Below are 20,956 nucleotides of genomic sequence, written 5' to 3' on the forward strand. Positions count from 1 at the left end.
ACCCTGTCCATGACTGTCACTATACCCTAACAATGACTGTCACTACACCTAGTCCATAACTGGCACTACACCCCGTGCATTACCTTCGCTGCCTGACACCCTGACCATAACTGTCACTGCCTGACACCCCTTCCATGACTGTCACTACACCCCATTCATGACTGTCACTGCCTGACACCTTGACCATGAATGTCTCTGCCTGACACCCCATCCATGTTTGTCACTGCCTGACACCCTTTCTATGACTTCACTACACCCCATTCATGACTGTAACTGCCTAAAACCCTTTCTATGACTTTCACTACACCATAACCATGACTGTCACTACACCCCAACCATGACTGTCACTACACCCCAACCATGACTGTCACTACACCCCAACCATGACTGTCACTACACCCCAACCATGACTGTCACTACACCCCAACCATGACTGTCACTACACCCCCTCCATGACTGTCACTACACCCCATCCATGACTGTCACTGCCTGACACCACGTCCAAGACTGTCACTACACCCTATCCAGGACTGTAACTGCCTGACACCCTGTCTATGACTTTCACTACACCCTGTCCATGACTTCACTACACCACATCCATGACTGTCACTACACCCTATCCATCACTGTCACTGCCTGACACCCTGACCATGACTGTCTCTGCCTGACACCCCGTTCATGACTGTCACTACACCCCATCCATGACTGCCACTGCCTGACACCCCGTCCATAACTGCCACTGCCTGACACCCTGTCCATGACTGTCACTACAGCCCGTACATGACTGTCACTACCTGACACCCTTTCCATGACTTCACTACACCAGATCCATGACTGTCACTGCCTGACACCTTGTCCATGACTTTCACTACACCCCATCCATTGCTGTCACTGCCTTACACCCTGTCCAAAACTGTCACTGGCCTTAACTGTCACTACACCCCATCCATGACTGTCACTACACCTCATCCATGACTGTAACTGCCTGACACCGTCTATGACTTCCACTACACCCTGTACATGACTGTCACTACACCCCATCCATCACAGTCACTGCCTTACTCCCTGTCCAAGACTGTCACTATACCCTGTCCATGACTGTCACTACCCCCTGTTCATGACTGTCACTACACCCCAACGATGACTGTCACTACACCTCGTCCATGACTGGCACTACACCCCGTCCATGACTTTCGCTGCCTGACACCCCTTCCATGACTGTCACTACACCCCATTCATGACTGTCACTACACCCCATCCATGACTGTCACAGCCTGACACCCCGTCCATGACTGTCACTACACCCTATCCATGACTGTCACTACCTGACACCCTGTCCATGACTGTCTCTGCCTGACACCCTGTCCATGACTGTCACCACACCCCATCCACGACTGTCACTGCCTGACACCCCCTCCATGACTGTCACTACACCCCATCCATGACTGTCACTGCACCCCATCCATGACTGTCACTGCACCCCATCCATGACTGTCACTACCCCCCATCCATGACTGTCACTACCCCCCATCCATGACTGTCACTACACCCCATCCATGACTGTCACTGCACCCCATCCATGACTGTCACTACCCCCCATCCATGACTGTCACTACCCCCCATCCATGACTGTCACTACACCCCATCCATGACTGTCACTGCACCCCATCCATGACTGTCACTGCACCCCATCCATGACTGTCACTACCCCCCATCCATGACTGTCACTACCCCCCATCCATGACTGTCACTACACCCCATCCATGACTGTCACTGCACCCCATCCATGACTGTCACTGCACCCCATCCATGACTGTCACTACCCCCCATCCATGACTGTCACTACCCCCCATCCATGACTGTCACTACACCCCATCCATGACTGTCACTACACCCCATCCATGACTGTAACTGCCTGACACCCTGTCCATGATTGTCACTACACTCCATCTTTGACTGTCACTGCCTGGCGCCCTGTGACTCCCCTGCTGGGATGACACTGTACCCCACAGACTGTACACTGCCTTGCTGTACATGGGAGGGATTCTTTACTGTACCAGCTGTAGATCTATGGAAAAAGAAGAGGAAGAGACATCAGTAACACAAACTGTAGGAACACCTGTTATAACCACCACAAAGAGGACTACAAGTATCAGAGCGCCCCCCCTCCCCAGGATGAGACTGTCACCCTGGGGATGAGACGGGCAGTGTTCTCCGCTCAATGCTCTCATTATACCCTTATTACAGGACGCCATGTGACTAACACAAACTGTTTACAGATCTCAACAATGGGAAGAAGCTGATGTGTGAGCCGAGGCTGTAACCCGGGACAATGCTGGCATTGAGAGGGGGGATGAAGTGTGCCAAGTGAGACCTGGTCATGTGACCGCTCACAGAGCACGGCCGCTAAGACTGTGTATCATCACACCTCCTGTCCATAGGGGGCAGTATTATAGGGGTACAAGGCGATAACACTGTATCATCACACCTCCTGTCCATAGGGGGCAGTATTATAGGGGTACATGCCGATAACACTGTATCATCACACCTCCTGTCCATAGGGGGCAGTATTATAGGGGTACATGCCGATAACACTGTATCATCACACCTCCTGTCCAGTATTATAGGGGTACAAGCTGCTTACACTGTGTATGAAGACACCTCCTGTCCATAGGGGGCAGTATTATAGGGGTATAAGGCCGCTAACACTGTATCATCACACCTCCTGTCCATAGGGGGCAGTATTATAGGGGTACACTTCCTGTCCATAGGGGGCAGTATTATAGGGGTACAAGGCCGCTAACACTGTGTATAATGACACCTCCTGTCCATAGGGGGCAGTATTATAGGGGTACAAGGCGGTAGCACTGTATCATCACACCTCCTGTCCATAGGGAGCAATATTATAGGGGTACAAGGCTGCTAACACTGTATCATCCCACCTCCTGTCCATAGGGGCAGTTTTATAGGGGTACAAGCCGCTAACACTGTATCATCACACCTCCTGTTCATAGGGGGCAGTATTATAGGGGTACAAGCCAATAACACTGTATCATCACACCTCCTGTCCATAGGGGGCAGTATTATAGGGGTACAAGGCCGCTAACACTGTATCATCACACCTCCTGTCCATAGGGGGCAGTATTATAGGGGTACAAGGCGATAACACTGTGTATGATGACACCTCCTGTCCATAGGGTGCAGTATTATAGGGGTACAAGGCCGCTAACACTGCATTGCAGTGTCCCAGAACAGCCCCTCTTATGGTCACTGCAAACTGCGTGTATTGTGTTACCCTTCTCAGGTCTGCTATTCCATTCATTTCTTGTATATATATTCAGGTATCAGTGCCTAATGGTATTATGTCGCCCCCAGTGTTCAAGTATGGTACTTCTCATGTATATTTCTCTGTATATGCCTAATGGTGTGATGATGCAATGGCTGGATGTCACGTGACTGCCCCTGCTTCCATGGTAACTCCAATGGTGATCGAGCTTTGGCTGGGGTTACCATGTGACTTCCTGTTCTACCTCAGTCTATCTCCTACCACATAGGGGATAGGTTGGGTGTTTGTCCTCTCTCCCTGCTAAGAGAGAGGCCTGCGTGTGCTCTGCTGCTCCAGTCCACTGGCTGTGTTCCTGTCTCAAGTCTCAAGATTCTCATCTGGGTGTCGATTCTTCAGTCGTTCCTCTCATCTTCTCTAATCATCAACAGCAAGTATTTCATTCAAGTCTCATTCCACCCAGCATATTATCCTCAGTATTACTACTACTCCCATCATTCAGCACGCTACTCTCACAGCCTATTGCAGCATCACCCATTACTCTGCCTTATCCAAGTCTGCCTTATACCCGGTTGCATCCGGAGAGACTGTTGCTACTAGTTACCACCGTTACAATAAATATACAACTACTGTTGTTTCTGAACCTAGGCATTGGTGTGATAATTGGTGCCCTGACTAAGGACAACGAGGAATCGCATGCCCAGTATTCCCGCATGGTCAGGAGTCCGGTTTCCAGCTGTATCACCCTCGTGCCTAAACCGTGACAACGCTATACCCTGCAGCTGCACCGGTTCCTGCCTGTTAGCACCATCTACACTGCGGAGTGGCCCCTAGGGGCCAGGGCATCGCATTTGGCGTTACAAACAGGATACAAACTGCGTTGTGCCTACTGTCAGCATTCTCAAGGTACACTATCGATCCCCAGAAAGACTTTGCCATATCACCATGGGGGTAATCGAGGCGCTCAGGGCCCTAGACTGTACACAAGATGGCCGCTGTCTTCTTCAATTTCTCACTGCGCCATACCCCGGAGAGGAGGGGGTTAACCGCCATGCTGCCAAAGCACGGGAATCGCCCAGCGCCATAGACTTTACATGGACTGCTCCTGTTTGGCTGCCTGCGCCAGATGACGTCACTGTTGCTGGGCAGGCTACTGGGCCGGAACTTCAGCCTCTGCGCTCCGCCTTCTCCCAGGTCCTCAAGACCACGCCAGTGCGCAGCAAGATGGCGTCCTGTGAGGAGTGTAACTCCGAGGCTGCCGTACTTCCTCTACCGGAGCCTCCTACTATTCTGCCAGAACTCGATCCAGCCTGCTTGCTAGCCCCGCTGCCCTCGGACAGTGACAGCAGCTGGGGTTCCGTCCGGTCCAGAGACGGGCATCCAAGCCGGGCCTCCACGCCAAGCTCCCCTGACAGAGGTGAGGAGACTTCCGTACTCAGCGGTGCCTCCAGCCCCGAGCATTCCGGCTCCTCCCGCTACACCTTCTCTACCGGACCATCGCTCTCCTCTGAGGATGACCGGATCGTAGACGGGTCCTTGGCAGCGCCTCCAGACCCGGAGCTCGGGGGTAAGACTCTCTCTAAGGGCCCCATCTCTCCGGGCCTGTGGCGACCCCCTGGCCGGGATTCTCCACCTCTCCCGCGATGGGTATTTGGCCGGGAGCCTAGGGTCATGCAGTTGGTGGCTGAGATCCAGCGGGCTCTTACTCTTTTACCCCCTGCCACTAAAGCTGCGCCCGCTACAGCTACCATGGCGCCTGCAGCAGCTACCACCGCCCGGCAGTTCACAGCAACCCCTACTGCCGGTGATATCTTTCTTACCCAGCCCGGCCTAGCGCCGGAACCACCTCCATCTGTGCCTTATCTTATCTTATGCTCCGCTGTGGGTTCACCAATATACCCCCTATCTGGAATCTCATGCTGCATCTGAGCGGTTGTTCATCCGCAAGCTGGAAAAACCTTGACCCGGTGCTGCCCCCCACGAAAGGAGGAGAGGAACCGTGACAAAATTTGACAAGCAAAGGGGGTACGGCCTGGTCATGGATTCGTACTGGTGCTGGTGAATAGACGAGCTGTAATGCGGGACTACCAACCCGCCTATCTCAATAACCTTGTTCCTGGAGAAGTGATTGAGTATACCCTGGTGGGATCCCCAAAGGGTCCATGGGCTGCAGCAGTTACCCGGCCTAAGAACCCGGTACAGCGGCCCTTCCTACCAACTCCCTCAGAGAACTGGGATGAAGATTGGCAGGATTTTAAACCTCTAGGTTCTATCACTGCTGCTTCCAGGGCTCCAGGTTCAGCTACCACCGCAGCCTGCTCTACTGCTCCTGCGGCTGTGGTAAAGCCGCTTGCTCCACCACTACGGTCACTTACCATGTGGCGCCAATCATCTCTCCTCTCACCACAGTGACCCCTAGCGTTGTGGTCACCACCGCGTCCGCGGATGCCTCGGCTCCAGCGTCCCCACGCTTCTATTATCCGTGGGAGAAGAAAAAGCAGAAGAAGAAGGGGCCTAATGAGGTTCCTCCCGCCTCTTCACAATAATTCGCTATAGAGACCAAAGTCCTTAAACTGTTCCTGTTTTGTTGTTGTTCCTGTATGATTAAGAAGTCCTATGCAACGTTCAAGGTCCGTGCCTGGTCCTCCTGACCAAGTTTCCTTATTATCATCCAGCTATGTGCTGATGGACACTCAGTGACCAAACTGTTCTCTAGTCCCAGAGCCTTTACATGGACCATGTTCTATATTGCCTAAAGAGACTCTACCACACAGAGACACTTACCCAATTCTTCCTAAAGCACTTGTCATGATTGTGTGATTGTCAGAATGGATGTTATCGTATTACCGGTATTGGAACGACGAATGTGTAGAAGGTAACAGTGTGATAGTGAAAAGTGTAACTTCCAGCCATAAATGACGGCTTGTATATTTGTGTTGTAATGGTCCGTATATGACGTTGCATGTGTATTTGCGCTGCAGAAAAGTTTTTCTATCTCTGTATCTAGGAGAGCAGAGTGAGCAGCAGCTTGTCGGGTAACAGTCTGTGTTCAGCCCCTGAAGCTGATCTATGGCTTATAGTAGTAGCATGGAGTTGTATGGCTGATGTATGGCTTATAGTAGTAGCATGGAGTTGTATGGCTGATCTATGGCTTATAGTAGTAGCATGGAGTTGTATGGCTGATGTATGGCTTATAGTAGTAGCATGGAGTTGTATGGCTGATCTATGGCTTATAGTAGTAGCATGGAGTTGTATGGCTGATGTATGGCTTATAGTAGTAGCATGGAGTTGTATGGCTGATGTATGGCTTATAGTAGTAGCATGGAGTTGTATGGCTGATGTATGGCTTATAGTAGTAGCATGGAGTTGTATGGCTGATGTATGGCTTATAGTAGTAGCATGGAGTTGTATGGCTGATGTATGGCTTATAGTAGTAGCATGGAGTTGTATGGCTGATGTATGGCTTATAGTAGTAGCATGGAGTTGTATGGCTGATCTATGGCTTATAGTAGTAGCATGGAGTTGGTGGAGTTTTAAGTCTAATATTACTAGATATTCACATTTGACACTAATGAAGATCATGAATATATTGGCTAGAATGATACCAGTTGGGGACTCTGTTTGTCATTTGAAGGAAAGTTGATGACTATCTGGTGGTGAGATCTATAGACTTAATCTCTGTACAAAGTGTTGTCCTCTGTCCATTGTTTTAGTGTTTGTATTTTCTGTATGTGGACCAGTCAGATAAAGGTTAGTCTGATGGAACATGAGGACTTCATGGGATTATTTAATCTATGATATAACTAATATGTCTGTGTTTTATCTGCAGGTTCTTGGAGTATTGCTATATATAGTATGTGTATAACCTGGGATGTAATGGATATCCTTTAACATTAATGTAAATCCACGTGGTAACAAATTGGCCAAATGTCAGTACTTTTGTATTGTGTACATGTGTTTTCCTTATTGTTTTGTATTCTGCAGCTGTTGAGAGAAGAACAGAAGTGAAGAGACACCCCCTGCTTATGTTTTTCTTCCCCTAATTACAACTAATGATTTGTTTGTTTGCAGGAGTAAGTGGCCGTCCGAGTCGTCAGGATGACTGTGTGAACATTACACAGCAGCATATGGAGGAGAATTCTGGAGCGCAGCTCTGAGGGCAGGAGACAGCAACAACTCTGTAAACCAAACCAGTGACTGTATCTGCTTACTGGTTCATTATACTCCAGAGCTGCGCTCACTCTCCGCTGCTGAATATTGAGGAGATGTATCAGCATAGAGCAGGGGTGCCCGATCACTTTTCTCTCATACACTGCATACTGAAGCTCTTTGGTTAGTGCTGACCTCTGACCTCAGTATTAGCGGTGACCTCTGACCCCAGACACAGAAACAAGAAGAGCAGATTATTAACCACGAATTGTTAGACATTACATAATAGCTAAGAGGGGTCACCTGTCAGTAAGGTGGGAAGGGTCACCTGTCAGTAAGGAGGGAGGGTATTCTGTCAGTAAGGAGGGAGGGTATTCTGTCAGTAAGGAGGGGGTCACCTGTCAGTAAGGAGGGGAGGGTCACCTGTCAGTAAAGAGGGGAGGGTATTCTGTCAGTAAGAGGGGGAGGGGGTCACCTGTCAGTAAGGAGGGGGAGGGGTCACCTATCAGCAAGGAGGGGAGGGGTCACCTGTCAGTAAGGAGGGGAAGGGGTCACCTATCAGCAAGGAGGGGAGGGGTCACCTGTCAGTAAGGAGGGGGAGGGTCACCTGTCAGTAAGGGGGATGGTCACCTTTTAGTAAGGGGGGAGGAGGGGTCATGTATCAGTAATGGGGGTCACTGGTCAGTAAGGAGGGGGGAGACACCTGTCAGTAGGGAGGGGTCACTTGTCAGTAAGGAGGAGGGGGGTCACCTGTCAGTAAGGAGGGTTGGGGTGCTCACCTGTCAGTAAGGAGGGCTCACCTGTCAGTAAGAATAGGGTGTGACCTGTCAGTAAATAGGGGTCAGCTGTCAGTAGAGGGGGGGGGGGGTGACCTGTCAGTAAGGAGGGGGGTGACCTGTCAGTAAGGAGGGGTTACCTATCAGTAAGGAGGGATCACCTGTCAGTAAGGAGGGGGAGGGTCACCTGTCAGTAAGGAGGGGGAGGGTCACCTGTCAGTAAGGAGGGGGAGGGGGAAACCTGTCAGCAAGGAGGGGAGGGGTCACCTGTCAGTAAGGAGGGGTCACCTGTCAGTAAGGAGGGGGAGGGGCCACCTGTCAGCAAGGAGGGGAGGGGTCACCTGTCAGTAAGGAGGGGGAGGGTCACCTGTCAGTAAGGAGGGGGAGGGTCACCTGTCAGTAAGGAGGGGGAGGGTCACCTGTCAGTAAGGAGGGGAGGGGTCACCTGTCAGTAAGGAGGGGGAGGGTCACCTGTCAGTAAGGAGGGGGAGGGTCACCTGCCAGTAAGGGGGGTGGTCACCTTTTAGTAAGGGGGGGAGGAGGGGTCATGTGTCAGTAATGGGGGTCACTGGTCAGTAAGGAGGGGGGAGACACCTGTCAGTAGGGAGGGGTCACTTGTCAGTAAGGAGGGGGAGGTCACCTGTCGGTAAGGAGGGTTGGGGGGCTCACCGGTCAGTAAGAATAGGGTGTGACCTGTCAGTAAGTAGGGGTCAGCTGTCAGTAGAGGGGGAGGGTGACCTGTCAGTAAGGAGGGGGGTGATCTGTCAGTAAGGAGGGGTTTCCTATCAGTAACGAGGGATCACCTGTCAGTAAGGAGGGGGAGGGTCACCTGTCAGTAAGGGGGATGGTCACCTTTTAGTAAGGGGGGGAGGAGGGGTCATGTGTCAGTAATGGGGGTCACTGGTCAGTAAGGAGGGGAGGGGTCACTTGTCAGTAAGGAGGGGGGGGGGTCACCTGTCAGTAAGGAGGGGGAGGGTCACTTGGCAGTAAGGAGGGGGAGGGGTCACCTGTCAGTAAGGAGGGGGAGGGTCACCTGTCAGTAAGGAGGGGGAGGGTCACTTGGCAGTAAGGAGGGGGAGGGGTCACCTGTCAGTAAGGAGGGGGAGGGTCACCTGTCAGTTAGGAGGGGGAGGGATCACCTGTCAGTAAGGAGGGGGAGGAATCACCTGTCAGTAAAAAGGGGGGCAGTCACCTGTCAGTAAGGAGGGGGAGGGATCACCTGTCAGTAAGGAGGGGGAGGGTCACTTGGTAGTAAGGAGGGGTCATCTGTCAATATGAATAGGGTGTGACCTGTCAGTAAGTAGGGGTCACTTGTCAGTAACGAGGGATCACCTGTCAGTAAGGAGGGGGAGGGATCACCTGTCAGTAAGGAGGGGGGGTCACCTGTCAGTAAGGAGGGGGTGGGGGGCTCACCTGTCAGTAAGGAGGGGTCATCTGTCAATAAGAATAGGGTGTGACCTGTCAGTAAGTAGGGGTCAGCTGTCAGTAAGGAGGGGGAGGGATCACCTGTCAGTAAGGAGGGGGGGGGGGGGGAGTCACCTGTCAGTAAGGATGGGAGGGTCACCTGTCAGTAAGGAGGGGGTCACCTGTCAGTAAGGAGAGGGAGGGTCACCTGTCAGTAAGAAGGTGGGGGGGTCACCTGTCAGTAAGGAGGGGGGGGGGCTCACCTGTCAGTAAGGAGGGGAGGGGGTCACCTGTCAGTAAGGAGGGGGGGGGGCTCACCTGTCAGTAAGGAGGGCGGGGGTCACCTGTCAGTAAGGAGGGGAGGGGGTCACCTGTCAGTAAGGAGGGGGGGGGGCTCACCTGTCAGTAAGGAGGGCGGGGGTCACCTGTCAGTAAGGAGAGGGAGGGGGTCACCTGTCAGTAAGGAGGGGGGGGGGCTCACCTGTCAGTAAGGAGGGCGGGGGTCACCTGTCAGTAAGGAGGGGAGGGGGTCACCTGTCAGTAAGGAGGGGGGGGGCTCACCTGTCAGTAAGGAGGGCGGGGGTCACCTGTCAGTAAGGAGAGGGAGGGTCACCTGTCAGTAAGAAGGTGGGGGGGGTCACCTGTCAGTAAGGAGGGGGGGGGGGCACACCTGTCAGTAAGGAGGGGAGGGGGTCACCTGTCAGTAAGGAGGGGGGGGGGCTCACCTGTCAGTAAGGAGGGGGGGCTCACCTGTCAGTAAGGAGGGGAGGGGGTCACCTGTCAGTAAGGAGGGGTCATCTGTCAATAAGAATAGGGTGTGACCTGTCAGTAAGTAGGGGTCAGCTCAGCTGTCAGTAAGGAGAGGTCACCTGTCAGTAAGGAGGGGGGTGACCTGTCAGTAAGGAGGGGGCGGGGTCACCTGTATGATACTTTGCGGCTTTGAGGTCACCTGTAGGTCTACTTCCCCCCCCCCCCCCGTGATGCTTTGCGGCAGGCTGTGAGGCGGTGAGGTAACCGCGGGTCACGTGACCGCAGATTGTTGAGGCGCTGGGGAAGAACTGGGCGCTGCCGGGAACTCAATAACATGGAACAGCCCCGCCCCCTCATGAATATTTAACTCCTTATCGTAATCGGGCAGCCGCATCCCCAACTGTAACGTATCGGGCGAAACGGGCTACAAGCCACGCCTCCAGCCGACGGAAACCCCTAAGCCCCGCCCTTCTTCTGAAAATAGCTATACTATGCAAATCTGGATCCAATAGGCCGCTTGTTTAGCTCCTCCTTATCACTCAACATGCATCGCCCTGATTAGCCTAGTGCCGCCCAATAGGTATCGCCCTGATTAGCCTAGCTCCGCCTCTCCCGAAGAATATGTATCGCCCTGATTAGCCTAGCCCCGCCCCTCCTGCAGAATAGGCATATCCCTTATTAGCTTAGCCCCGCCCCTCTTGCGGAATATGCATCGTCCTGATTAGCCTAGCCCCGCCCCCGGAGCGGCAGTGCTGGCTGGCGGCCCCTCGTTCGGCCATTTGTATCGCGGCGCAGGGACCCCCGCCCCGGGCATGGCCGGCTGGAAGGACGGCTCGGTGCAGGACAAGTACCGGCTGGTGGTGGTGGGCGGCGGCGGGGTGGGCAAGTCTGCGCTCACCATCCAGTTCATCCAGGTGGGTACCTATAGGGCGAGTGTGCTGGAATGCGGGGCCCCTGTGCGGCGGCGGCGGCCCCGGGTCCTAGTGCCCCCCACATGCTCTGTCCTGTAGCCTCCCGGCTGGTGGGGAACTACAACTCCCAGCATGCTCCAGCAGCCAGTGCTAGGTCGCGCAGCTATACGTTAGGGTGACCGTCCTGCAGATTGTTGGGGTCAGGGCATGCTGGGAGTTGTAGTTCTCTCTGGAGTCGGTCTGTAGAGATCAGGCTTTCACCATTGTCAGGACCTCTGCTTGCTGTCAGTGAGTGTGTTACAGTGTGTGAGTGCAGGCCAGGGCATGCTGGGAGGGATTGGGATGCTCTGTGATACAACTGTGACAGACCCTTTGCTGTCAGTACAGGGGCGCCTCAGCTATCAGGAGGTTCTGTGTTGCTCCTAGCAACCAATCACAGCTCAGTTCATAGCAGCCAATCACAGCTCAGCTTTCATTTTATATCATGCCCTGGTAAAATGAAAGCTGCTCACTGATTGGGTGCCATCAGCTGAGCGCTAATTCGTCTCTATTCAGAGCCCTGATTGGTTGCTGTGTACTGAGCCCTGATTGGTTGCTGTGTACTGAGCCCTGATTGGTTGCTGTGTACTGAGCCCTGATTGGTTGCTTTGGGCTTAGCTCTGGTCACAGCTGACTTGTAATAGGTGGTTAACGGAGTTTCTTCTTGGTGGTTGCTATGGACTGAGCTGTTGTTGCTATGGATTGAGTTCTTATGGTTGTTATGGGCTGTTATGTATGGTTACTATGGGATGAGTTATGTATGGTTGCTATGGGCTGAGTTATGTATGGTTACTATGGGCTGAGTTGTGTATGGTTGCTATGGGCTGAGTTGTGTATGGTTGCTATGGGCTGAGTTGTGTATGGTTACTATGGGCTGAGTTGTGTGGTTGCTATGGGCTGAGTTGTGTATGGTTGCTATGGGCTGAGTTGTGTATGGTTGCTATGGGCTGAGTTGTGTATGGTTGCTATGGGCTGAGTTGTGCATGGTTACTATGGGCTGAGTTGTGCATGGTTGCTATGGGCTGAGCTCTGGTTGCTATGGAGTGTTATTTATGGTTGCTATGGACTGAGTTCTTTATAGTTGCCAGGGGCATCCGGACAGATTTTTTTTTAGTTTTTTTGTGTCCTGGCAGAAGTGTATGGGTTGCGCCTGGGTTGGAACCTGGACGCGTGTGTGTGTGGGGGGTTGAGGCTGGTTGGGACGCGGGACACATATTTCAGGGTTGCGCCCAGGTGGGATGTGGGACGTTTGTGTGTGTGTGGGACGTGTGTGTGGGGGGGGGGGACGTGGGGGTGTGTGTGTGTGTGTGACGTGGGTGTGTGTGTGGGGGGGGGATGTGGGGGGGTGTGTGTGTGCGGGGGACGACGACGACGTGGGTGTGTGTGTGTGGGGGGGGGGGGGGACGTGGGGTGTGTGTGTGTGTGTGTGTGTGTGTGTGTGTGTGTGTGTGGGGGACGTGGGTGGGGGTGTGTGTGTGTGTGGGGGGGGGGGACGTGGGTGTGGGGGGGGACGTGGGTGTGGGGGGGGGGGACATGGGTGTGTGTGGGGGGGGGGGACGTCGGTGTGTGTGTGTGTGTGTGTGGGGGACGTGGGTGGGGGTTGTCTGTGTGGGATTTGTTGGGGTCTTGCAGCCCCCCGCCCCCCCTGTCTTCTCAGTGATTGGACGCTCCTGTCTGCGAGGTCACTGGCCCTTTAAGATGAGACTCTTTGTGCCCTTTAGTGCAGGAGCAAAGTGCGTTGTGTGGATTGGGAGCGGCCGCCATCATCCTGTACTTACTGTCTGTAACTGATACACAGCTGAGGGTCCGTCACCATTGCATCCTCTGTGAGACATACAGCCTGGATATATATTCAGTGAATAGCGGCCGCAGAGAACCTGTCAGTGCCCACAATGGAGCGTGCGGCTCTGACTGCAATATGAGAATCACAATACTGAGCAAAAATACTGTGTGTGAACGCGGCCTAACAGACCATCAGCATGGGGGGGGGGGGGGGGGGCAGGATTATACATGTTCTTGGGCAGGGAGTTGCAGATTGTACATGTTCCTGCGCTATGATGATGTCACCTGCGGCTTTCTCCTGTTTGGAGGACTTTGGTGGTTTGTTACAGTGTATCAGTCTGGAGTCAATAAGCTCATAGAGGATGATCTCCTTCACTGACGCCTCTCGGGTGTGTGTCAGGTACAGGCGGTGTGTGCAGTGTGTGTCAGGTACAGGCGGTGTGTGCTGTGTGTATCATGTACAGCTGGTGTGTGCAGTGTGTGCCATGTACAGCTGGTGTGTGCAGTGTGTATCATGTACAGCTGGTGTGTGCCATGTACAGCTGGTGTGTGCAGTGTGTGCCATGTACAGCTGGTGTGTGCAGTGTGTATCATGTACAGCTGGTGTGTGCCATGTACAGCTGGTGTGTGCAGTGTGTATCATGTACAGCTGGTGTGTGCCATGTACAGCTGGTGTGTGCAGTGTGTATCATGTACAGCTGGTGTGTGCAGTGTGTGCCATGTACAGACGGTGTGTGCAGTGTGTGCCATGTACAGCTGGTGTGTGCCATGTACAGGCGGTGTGTGCAGTGTGTGCCATGTACAGCTGGTGTGTGCCATGTACAGACGGTGTGTGCAGTGTGTGCCATGTACAGCTGGTGTGTGCCATGTACAGATGGTGTGTGCAGTGTGTGCCATGTACAGCTGGTGTGTGCCATGTACAGCTGGTGTGTGCAGTGTGTGCCATGTACAGCTGGTGTGTGCCATGTACAGGCGGTGTGTGCAGTGTGTGCCATGTACAGCTGGTGTGTGCCATGTACAGATGGTGTGTGCAGTGTGTGCCATGTACAGCTGGTGTGTGCCATGTACAGCTGGTGTGTGCAGTGTGTGCCATGTACAGCTGGTGTGTGCCATGTACAGGCGGTGTGTGCAGTGTGTGCCATGTACAGCTGGTGTGTGCAGTGTGTGCCATGTACAGGCGGTGTGTGCAGTGTGTGCCATGTACAGGTGATATGTATCATGTACAGCTGGTGTGTGCAGTGTGTGCCATGTACAGACGGTGTGTGCAGTGTGTGCCATGTACAGCTGGTGTGTGCCATGTACAGCTGGTGTGTGCAGTGTGTGCCATGTACAGGCGGTGTGTGCAGTGTGTGCCATGTACAGGTGATATGTATCATGTACAGCTAGTGTGTGCCATGTACAGCTGGTGTGTGCAGTGTGTGCCATGTACAGGCGGTGTGTGCAGTGTGTGCCATGTACAGGCGGTGTGTGCAGTGTGTGCCATGTACAGCTGGTGTGTGCCATGTACAGCTGGTGTGTGCAGTGTGTGCCATGTACAGCTGGTGTGTGCCATGTACAGCTGGTGTGTGCAGTGTGTGCCATGTACAGGTGATATGTATCATGTACAGCTAGTGTGTGCCATGTACAGGCGGTGTGTGCAGTGTGTGCCATGTACAGGTGATATGTATCATGTACAGCTGGTGTGTGCAGTGTGTGCCATGTACAGGCCGTGTGTCAGGTACAGGTGGTGTTTATCATGTTCAGGCTGTGTGTACAGTGTGTGTCTTGCACAGGCGGTGTTGGTCATGTGCAGGCGGTATGTTTGGCATGAATCTTGTACAGGTGGTGTGTGTCATGTACAGGCGGTGTGTGCAGTGTGTTTATTGTACAGGCGGTGTGTACAGTGTGTATAATGTACAGGCAGTGTGTGTGTATTACACACTGCACACACCGCCTGTACAATACACACACTGCACACCCCGCCTGTACATGATACACACTGCACATACCGCATGTACAAGACACCCCCCCCCCGCCTGTACAAAAAACACACTGTACAAGACACAAACTGTACAAGACACACTGAACACGGCACCTGTACAAGACACACACTTACTGCATACACAGCCTGTACAAGACACACACGCACTGCCTGTATAAGACACACACACTGTATACACCACCTGTATGAGACACACACTGCACACACCGCCTGTACATGAGACACACACACACCACCTGTACATGATCCATCCCAAACACACCGCCTGCACATGAGATACACCACCTTTACAAGACACACACTGTACACACCGCCTGTACATCATGTGCAGTGTGTGTATCGTACAGTGTGTGTATTGTACAGGCCCTGTGTTCAATGTGTATCATGCACAGGCTGTGTGTGTCTTGTACAGGCGGTGTATGCAGTGGTGGTGAGCAGTGCAGAGTACGCCTGACGTCATGTATTACGGTGGCCGCAGCTGTTGCTGTTGGGGCCTCTTGCTGTCAGCTGTCACTGACCTGTCACCCCCGTGGCTGTCGTCATTTATAGCTGTATATGTAGATGGGGTGCAGATATGTGGGCACTACCGCATATTACAGCAGTGTTCCCTGACCACACCACTACAACTCCCAGCATGCCCTGCAGCATCCTGTAGGTGTATGGATGCAGAGTGTCAGTCACCCAGCTTTCCCATGAGCAGACAGGTGGTGTATGGGTGTAGTAGGACGTGTGGAGGTGACCGCGCAGCGCCTGCTCCTCCTGCAACATTAATCCTGAGAAGACGAAGAAACATTAACCAGGGCGACGGGGTGAGGAAACCCCAGGTGTGCCCGCTCCCACACAACATGGCGCACAGCCTGGAGTTCATCCTGAGCCTCCTGCTTTATGATTAGAATAGGTGCAGCAGCTGAGTAGTGTCATAGGATGAATAGAATCCCAGAGCGGGCGGCAGTGAGGACTGACAGCCAGGAGAAATGTGGCCACGGCTGACACCAATATGGCCGCCAGTACAGCTCCCTCCACCTTACTGATAGTGTGTATAGGACAGCGGGGTGAGCGCTCCCTGGAGGAGGGTGGCCATGTCTCCTGAGGGTATGTTACAGTGTATCGGTGTAGACCGTGCTCTGTGAGGCTGATGGCTGCGGCTGCTCCAGGAGGGAGCTCTCTCCATAGTGATATCACTCGCTCTCTCTTCAAGAGATTGTGTTACCGGACGGTGTGATGGTCATGGTCACTGGAGGACGGTGTGATGGTGTTGGTCACTGGAGGGCAGTGTGATGGTGTTGGTCACTGGAGGACGGTGTGATGGTGTTGGTCACTGGAGGACAGTGTGATGGTGTTGGTCACTGGAGGACGGTGTGATGGTGTTGGTCACTGGAGGACGGTGTGATGGTGTTGGTCACTGGAGGACGGTGTGATGGTGTTGGTCACTGGAGGACGGTGTGATGGTCATGGTCACTGGAGGACGGTGTGATGGTGTTGGTCACTGGAGGGCAGTGTGATGGTGTTGGTCACTGGAGGACGGTGTGATGGTGTTGGTCACTGGAGGACGGTGTGATGGTGTTGGTCACTGGAGGACGGTGTGATGGTGTTGGTCACTGGAGGACGGTGTGATGGTGTTGGTCACTGGAGGATGGTGTTGGTCACTGGAGGACGGTGTGATGGTGTTGGTCACTGGAGGATGGTGTTGGTCACTGGAGGATGGTGTTGGTCACTGGAGGATGGTGTGATGGTGTTGGTCACTGGAGGACGGTGTGATGGTGATGGTCACTGGAAGGCAGTGTGATGGTGTTGGTCACTGGAAGACGGTGTGATGGTGTTGGTCACTGGAGGATGGTGTTGGTCACTGGAGGATGGTGTGATGGTGTTGGTCACTGGAGGACAGTGTGATGGTGTTGGTCACTGGAGGACGGTGTGATGGTGTTGGTCACTGGAGGATGGTGTTGGTCACTGGAGGATGGTGTTGGTCACTGGAGGATGGTGTGATGGTGTTGGTCACTGGAGGATGGTGTTGGTCACTGGAGGACGGTGTGATGGTGTTGGTCACTGGAGGATGGTGTTGGTCACTGGAGGATGGTGTTGGTCACTGGAGGATGGTGTGATGGTGATGGTCACTGGAAGGCAGTGTGATGGTGTTGGTCACTGGAAGACGGTGTGATGGTGTTGGTCACTGGAGGATGGTGTTGGTCACTGGAGGATGGTGTGATGGTGTTGGTCACTGGAGGACAGTGTGATGGTGTTGGTCACTGGAGGACGGTGTGATGGTGTTGGTCACTGGAGGATGGTGTGATGGTGTTGGTGACTGGAGGACGGTGTGATGGTGTTGGTGACTGGAGGATTGTGTTACCGGACGGTGTGATGGTGTTGGTGACTGGAGGATTGTGTTACCGCACGGTGTGATGGTGTTGGTCACTGGAGGATTGTGTTATCGGACGGTGTGATGGCGTTGGTCACTGGAGGACTGTGTTACCAGACGGTCTGTTGGTGTTGGTCACTGGAGGATTGTGTTACCAGACGGTCTGTTGGTGTTGGTCACTGGAGGACTGTGTTACCGGACGGTGTGATGGCGTTGGTCACTGGAGGACTGTGTTACCAGACGGTCTGTTGGTGTTGGTCACTGGAGGACTGTGTTACCGGACGGTGTGATGGCGTTGGTCACTGGAGGACTGTGTTACCAGACGGTCTGTTGGTGTTGGTCACTGGAGGATTGTGTTACCAGACGGTATGTTGGTGTTGGTCACTGGAGGACTGTGTTACCGGACGGTGTGATGGTGGTGCTGCTCTCTGGGATTACTGCACTTCTAATCCAGATCTGCAGGGTTCAAATGTTCCCTTCTACCCCAGTTACATCCAGAGCAGAATTTAGAGTGCAGCTCTGGAGGTCCCTCTTCTGGTCCCCTCATTCCCCCAAAGCGCCGCCATGTGCTGGGATACAACCACAGCCTGCGGAGCCCCCCAGGATGCTCTCCATGTGACTGGAGCTCAGGATCAGTACAGATCTGTGATGCTCAGCAATAGTAGAGAGATTTGTCACCCGGCCTCCTGGCCGCAGTTCAGGCAGTGACATCATCCTGCATAGTATTCTGGCCTGCACTGCTGTGATGTCATCAGAGGGGTTAACCCTGTGTGTGCCGCACAGGAGGAGGTAAGGGGGCGGGAGCTCTATAACTGAAGCTAAAGCTTCTGACAACTGAGGGTTTGCTACAACTGTATCCTGTGTGTGCAATCCACTACAGTGATGGAGTATGGTCTGCTGATGGTAAGTGATGGAGTATGGTCTGCTGATGGTAAGTGGTGGAGTATGGTCTGCTGATGGTAAGTGATGGAGTATGGTCTGCTGATGGTAAGTGGTGGAGTATGGTCTGCTGATGGTAAGTGGTGGAGTATGGTCTGCTGATGGTAAGTGATGGAGTATGGTCTGCTGATGGTGAGTGATGGAGTGTGGTCTGCTGATGGTAAGTGATGGAGTATGGTCTGCTGATGGTAAGTGGTGGAGTATGGTCTGCTGATGGTAAGTGATGGAGTATGGTCTGCTGATGGTAAGTGATGGAGTATGGTGGGGTATGGTCTGCTGATGGTAAGTGGTGGAGTATGGTCTGCTGATGGTAAGTGATGGAGTATGGTCTGCTGATGGTGATGGAGTATGGTCTGCTGATGGTGAGTGATGGAGTATGGTCTGCTGATGGTAAGTGATGGAGTATGGTCTGCTGATGGTAAGTGATGGAGTATGGTCTGCTGATGGTAAGTGATGGAGTATGGTGGGGTATGGTCTGCTGATGGTAAGTGGTGGAGTATGGTCTGCTGATGGTGAGTGATGGAGTATGGTCTGCTGATGGTAAGTGATGGAGTATGGTCTGCTGATGGTAAGTGGTGGAGTATGGTCTGCTGATGGTAAGTGATGGAGTATGGTCTGCTGATGGTAAGTGATGGAGTATGGTCTGCTGATGGTAAGTGATGGAGTATGGTCTGCTGATGGTAAGTGATGGAGTATGGTGGGGTATGGTCTGCTGATGGTAAGTGGTGGAGTATGGTCTGCTGATGGTGAGTGGTGGAGTATGGTCTGCTGATGGTGAGTGATGGAGTATGGTCTGCTGATGGTGAGTGATGGAGTATGGTCTGCTGATGGTGAGTGATGGAGTATGGTCTGCTGATGGTAAGTGGTGGAGTATGGTCTGCTGATGGTAAGTGATGGAGTATGGTCTGCTGATGGTAAGTGGTGGAGTATGGTCTGCTGATGGTAAGTGATGGAGTATGGTCTGCTGATGGTGAGTGATGGAGTATGGTCTGCTGATGGTAAGTGGTGGAGTATGGTCTGCTGATGGTGAGTGATGGAGAATGGTCTGCTGATGGTAAGTGGTGGAGTATGGTCTGCTGATGGTGAGTGATGGAGTATGGTCTGCTGATGGTAAGTGATGGAGTATGGTCTGCTGATGGTAAGTGATGGAGTATGGTGTGCTGATGGTGAGTGATGGAGTATGGTCTGCTGATGGTAAGTGATGGAGTATGGTCTGCTGATGGTGAGTGATGGAGTATGGTCTGCTGATGGTGAGTGATGGAGTATGGTCTGCTGATGGTGAGTGATGGAGTATGGTCTGCTGATGGTGAGTGATGGAGTATGGTCTGCTGATGGTGAGTGATGGAGTATGGTCTGCTGATGGTGAGTGATGGAGTATGGTCTGCTGATGGTCAGTGATGGAGTATGGTCTGCTGATGGTCAGTGATGGAGTATGGTCTGCTGATGGTCAGTGATGGAGTATGGTGTGCTGATGGTGAGTGATGGAGTATGGTCTGCTGATGGTCAGTGATGGAGTATGGTCTGCTGATGGTCAGTGATGGAGTATGGTCTGCTGATGGTCAGTGATGGAGTATGGTCTGCTGATGGTCAGTGATGGAGTATGGTCTGCTGATGGTCAGTGATGGAGTATGGTCTGCTGATGGTCAGTGATGGAGTATGGTCTGCTGATGGTGAGTGATGGAGTATGGTCTGCTGATGGGAAGGTAATGGAGTATGGTCTGCTGATGGTCAGTGATGGAGTATGGTCTGCTGATGGTCAGTGATGGAGTATGGTCTGCTGATGGGAAGGTAATGGAGTATGGTCTGCTGATGGTCAGTAATGAGGTATGGTCTGCTGATGGTAAGTGGTGGGGTATGGTCTACTGAGGGCTGCACCCTAAAAGTTTCTATTCACTGACAGGAACAGAGGTCCGGAAACGACTTATGACAGTACAGCAGTGATATAAGAGGAGAGGCTGATATCTTATTACAGTACAGCAGTGATATAAGAGGAGAGGCTGATATCTTATTACAGTACAGCAGTGATATAAGAGGAGAGGCTGATATCTTATTACAGTACAGCAGTGATATAAGAGGAGAGGCTGATATCATCTTATTACAGTACAGCAGTGATATAAGAGGAGGGGCTTATATCTTATTACAGTACAGCAGTGATATAAGAGGAGAGGCTGATATCATCTTATTACAGTACAGCAGTGATATAAGAGGAGGGGCTTATATCTTATTACAGTACAGCAGTGATATAAGAGGAGAGGCTGATATCCTATTACAGTATAGCAATGATATAAGAGGAGAGGCTGATATCTTATTACAGTACAGCAGTGATATAAGAGGAGAGGCTTATATCTTATTACAGTACAGCAGTGATATAAGAGGAGAGGCTGATATCTTATTACAGTACAGCAGTGATATAAGAGGAGAGGCTGATATCTTATTACAGTACAGCAGTGATATAAGAGGAGAGGCTGATATCTTATTACAGTACAGCAGTGATATAAGAGGAGAGGCTGATATCATCTTATTACAGTACAGCAGTGATATAAGAGGAGAGGCTGATATCTTATTACAGTACAGCAGTGATATAAG

General features: G+C 52.5%; 1 protein-coding gene across 1 annotated transcript in view; it reads left to right on the plus strand.

The window, feature by feature from the left end:
• The first annotated feature begins 11,079 nt into the window (after positions 1-11,079).
• Positions 11,080-20,956, plus strand: part of RRAS2 (RAS related 2) — a 32,801-nt gene continuing 22,924 nt past the window's right edge. The window contains exon 1 of the mRNA XM_069968014.1: positions 11,080-11,276. Within this exon, the coding sequence (XP_069824115.1) occupies positions 11,175-11,276 (102 nt within the window). The 5' untranslated portion in view covers positions 11,080-11,174. The remainder of the gene's footprint in view (positions 11,277-20,956) is intronic.

Source organism: Dendropsophus ebraccatus, chromosome 4, assembly GCF_027789765.1.
Source record: "Dendropsophus ebraccatus isolate aDenEbr1 chromosome 4, aDenEbr1.pat, whole genome shotgun sequence".
Taxonomy (NCBI): Eukaryota; Metazoa; Chordata; class Amphibia; order Anura; family Hylidae; genus Dendropsophus; species Dendropsophus ebraccatus.